Source organism: Gossypium hirsutum, chromosome A02 (assembly GCF_007990345.1).
Source record: "Gossypium hirsutum isolate 1008001.06 chromosome A02, Gossypium_hirsutum_v2.1, whole genome shotgun sequence".
Taxonomy (NCBI): domain Eukaryota; kingdom Viridiplantae; phylum Streptophyta; class Magnoliopsida; order Malvales; family Malvaceae; genus Gossypium; species Gossypium hirsutum.
In genome coordinates, this window is record NC_053425.1 from 106,125,728 (window position 1) to 106,127,853 (window position 2,126).

Genomic DNA, 2,126 nt, shown 5'->3' on the forward strand with positions numbered 1-2,126 from the left:
CATTGGTATGGTTAATCATGGGAAAAAAAAAGTCACTTGTTGACCTATTTAAGGGTTGGTTTATTTGTCAAAGTCTAAAGGTCTCCTTGATATTTGGATCGAAAAAAATTATCTTGGGATGCAATATTCATGTTTTGAACCTAGTTTGGCCCACTTTCAAATTTTATAAATGTTAATTTTCATTTTTAGATATTATGTAATTTATGTTAAGTGAGAAAGAAATAAAATGCATAAATATTAAAAATATTGAATTTACTTATTTGTAATTAAAATTTTAATAGAATGATATTTATCAAATTTATAGATATTTTAAAAAATTAACATTTTTAATAAAAAATTTATATAGAATATAGATAAGCCTAAAATGTCTTGGTTTTTAGCTAGTTTCAAACACATGCTTGCATGGGCAAAATTTGAAATCCATATGATAGGTTAAATCAAGTTTAGGTAACTATATAGGATGTTCACGCCGCGTATGAGCCCAACTTGACCAATAAATAATTTAATCTCTTAACCCAATGTTATATACTTACAAAAAAAATCCATAATTTCCTTATTCAAAAAAGTTCAATAACCGAACTAAAAATATAATATATTCAAATGCAAAGATAAAATTGGGGGACTAATTGAAAATTTTAAAAACTTAGAAACAATGAAAATGTAAGATACATAAGGCCTAAAATTAACCTTTATTGAGGTCTCATCTTCATAAACTTTAAAAGTGATAATAATGATATTTAATAGCAACAATTTTTTTTGCCCAACATAGAAATTCTCCACCAATGTCGCTTCAACAATTACAAGTACATGGTGTCATTGAAAAATAATATTTACAATGAAATAAATCCATTGAAGAAAGTATTCTTATGATCAAATCCAAGGGGAAGAATGATTACCATTATCAAAAACTTATTTATTTCACTCACTAAAATAACTAAACAATTATAGTAATTAAATCAAGAAACCAGGTAAATAACACAAATGATAAAAACAATTTAATTAAAAAATATAATAAATAAACAAATATGTAACATAAAATAACCAATCACAATATCATGGGATGCTTAAAAGAGTAAGAATCCGGTAAAAACTACAATATTAGTGATGCCAATGATGGCTTTAGCTGCATCAGAATAAAATGGTGCTGGTGCAGGATTGTCATTATTGGAATTCGGGCTTTCACTATCAACTGCATCGCCCTTGCTTTTTAGGGCATGAAGAAGAGACAAAACTTTGTCAGTGACATTTGGTGAAGGAGGGGATGAGACGTCCTCAAGTGACTTGGCGTCAAAAGAGGATCCTTCTTTGGTCTCGGGGCTGTCACTTTTACTATGGCTAGGAGAGGAAGAGCTCGAAAAACTCTTTGGGGCTCCAACAGGAGATGATTTGGGTGCTCTTCCATCGAACTTCGATGGTGATGAAGAAGGCCTGTTCGAGGATGGTGTCAGCGACTTAGCAGAATAGGACTTGGTAGAGGAAGCCAAAAAAGAAGAAGATGGCGACTTTGCAGGGGAAGAAGCCTTGGAAGGGGTTGGTGAAGGTGATTTATTAGTGGCAAATGCCCCAACCACGGCTATGAAAACAAGTGCAACAACAATAAGATCTTGGCGGGCCATCTTTCTCTTTTGCTTCTCGATAGATTCTTATATATGTATTAACTTGTCTTTGATGAAGTATTAATGTGTGTATATATATATTTCTTTATGTAACGGAATTGCTTTTTTTGGGGGATGATGCTAAACCATTTTAACATCTTACAAAAATATTTTAAGGTTTTGTTGCATTTTTGTGAGGGTTTTTTAACTTCTATTTGTTAGGAAAATAATTTAGAAATAAAATGCTAATTTAGTAGTTGATGTTTAGTATATACTAATATTTTTCCTTTTAAATTTTACACTAAACCAAATATAGTTGTAACCATATTTTACCTTATAACAAAATCTTTCAATTGTTTGATTCATGTTCTTGAGTTGTTGAGTTTGAAATTTTTAAGGTGAAAAATAAGATTTATTAGATAGAAAGTCTAAGGGTTTATCTTGATTTCTTTAGTGAATAAAAATAAACATTAATATACTAGTTTTAATGACACGTTCAATATTATTGTAATATAGTTAAAATGATCTTGA

The 2,126-nt window shown here is 29.7% G+C and overlaps 1 protein-coding gene across 1 annotated transcript; it reads right to left on the minus strand.

The window, feature by feature from the left end:
- Positions 1-1,064: 1,064 nt before the first annotated feature.
- LOC107931653 (anther-specific protein BCP1) lies at positions 1,065-1,616 on the minus strand. The gene has a single exon (XM_016863589.1). The coding sequence runs from the start codon at positions 1,614-1,616 to the stop codon at positions 1,065-1,067; it is 552 nt and encodes a 183-aa protein (XP_016719078.1).
- Positions 1,617-2,126: the final 510 nt, after the last annotated feature.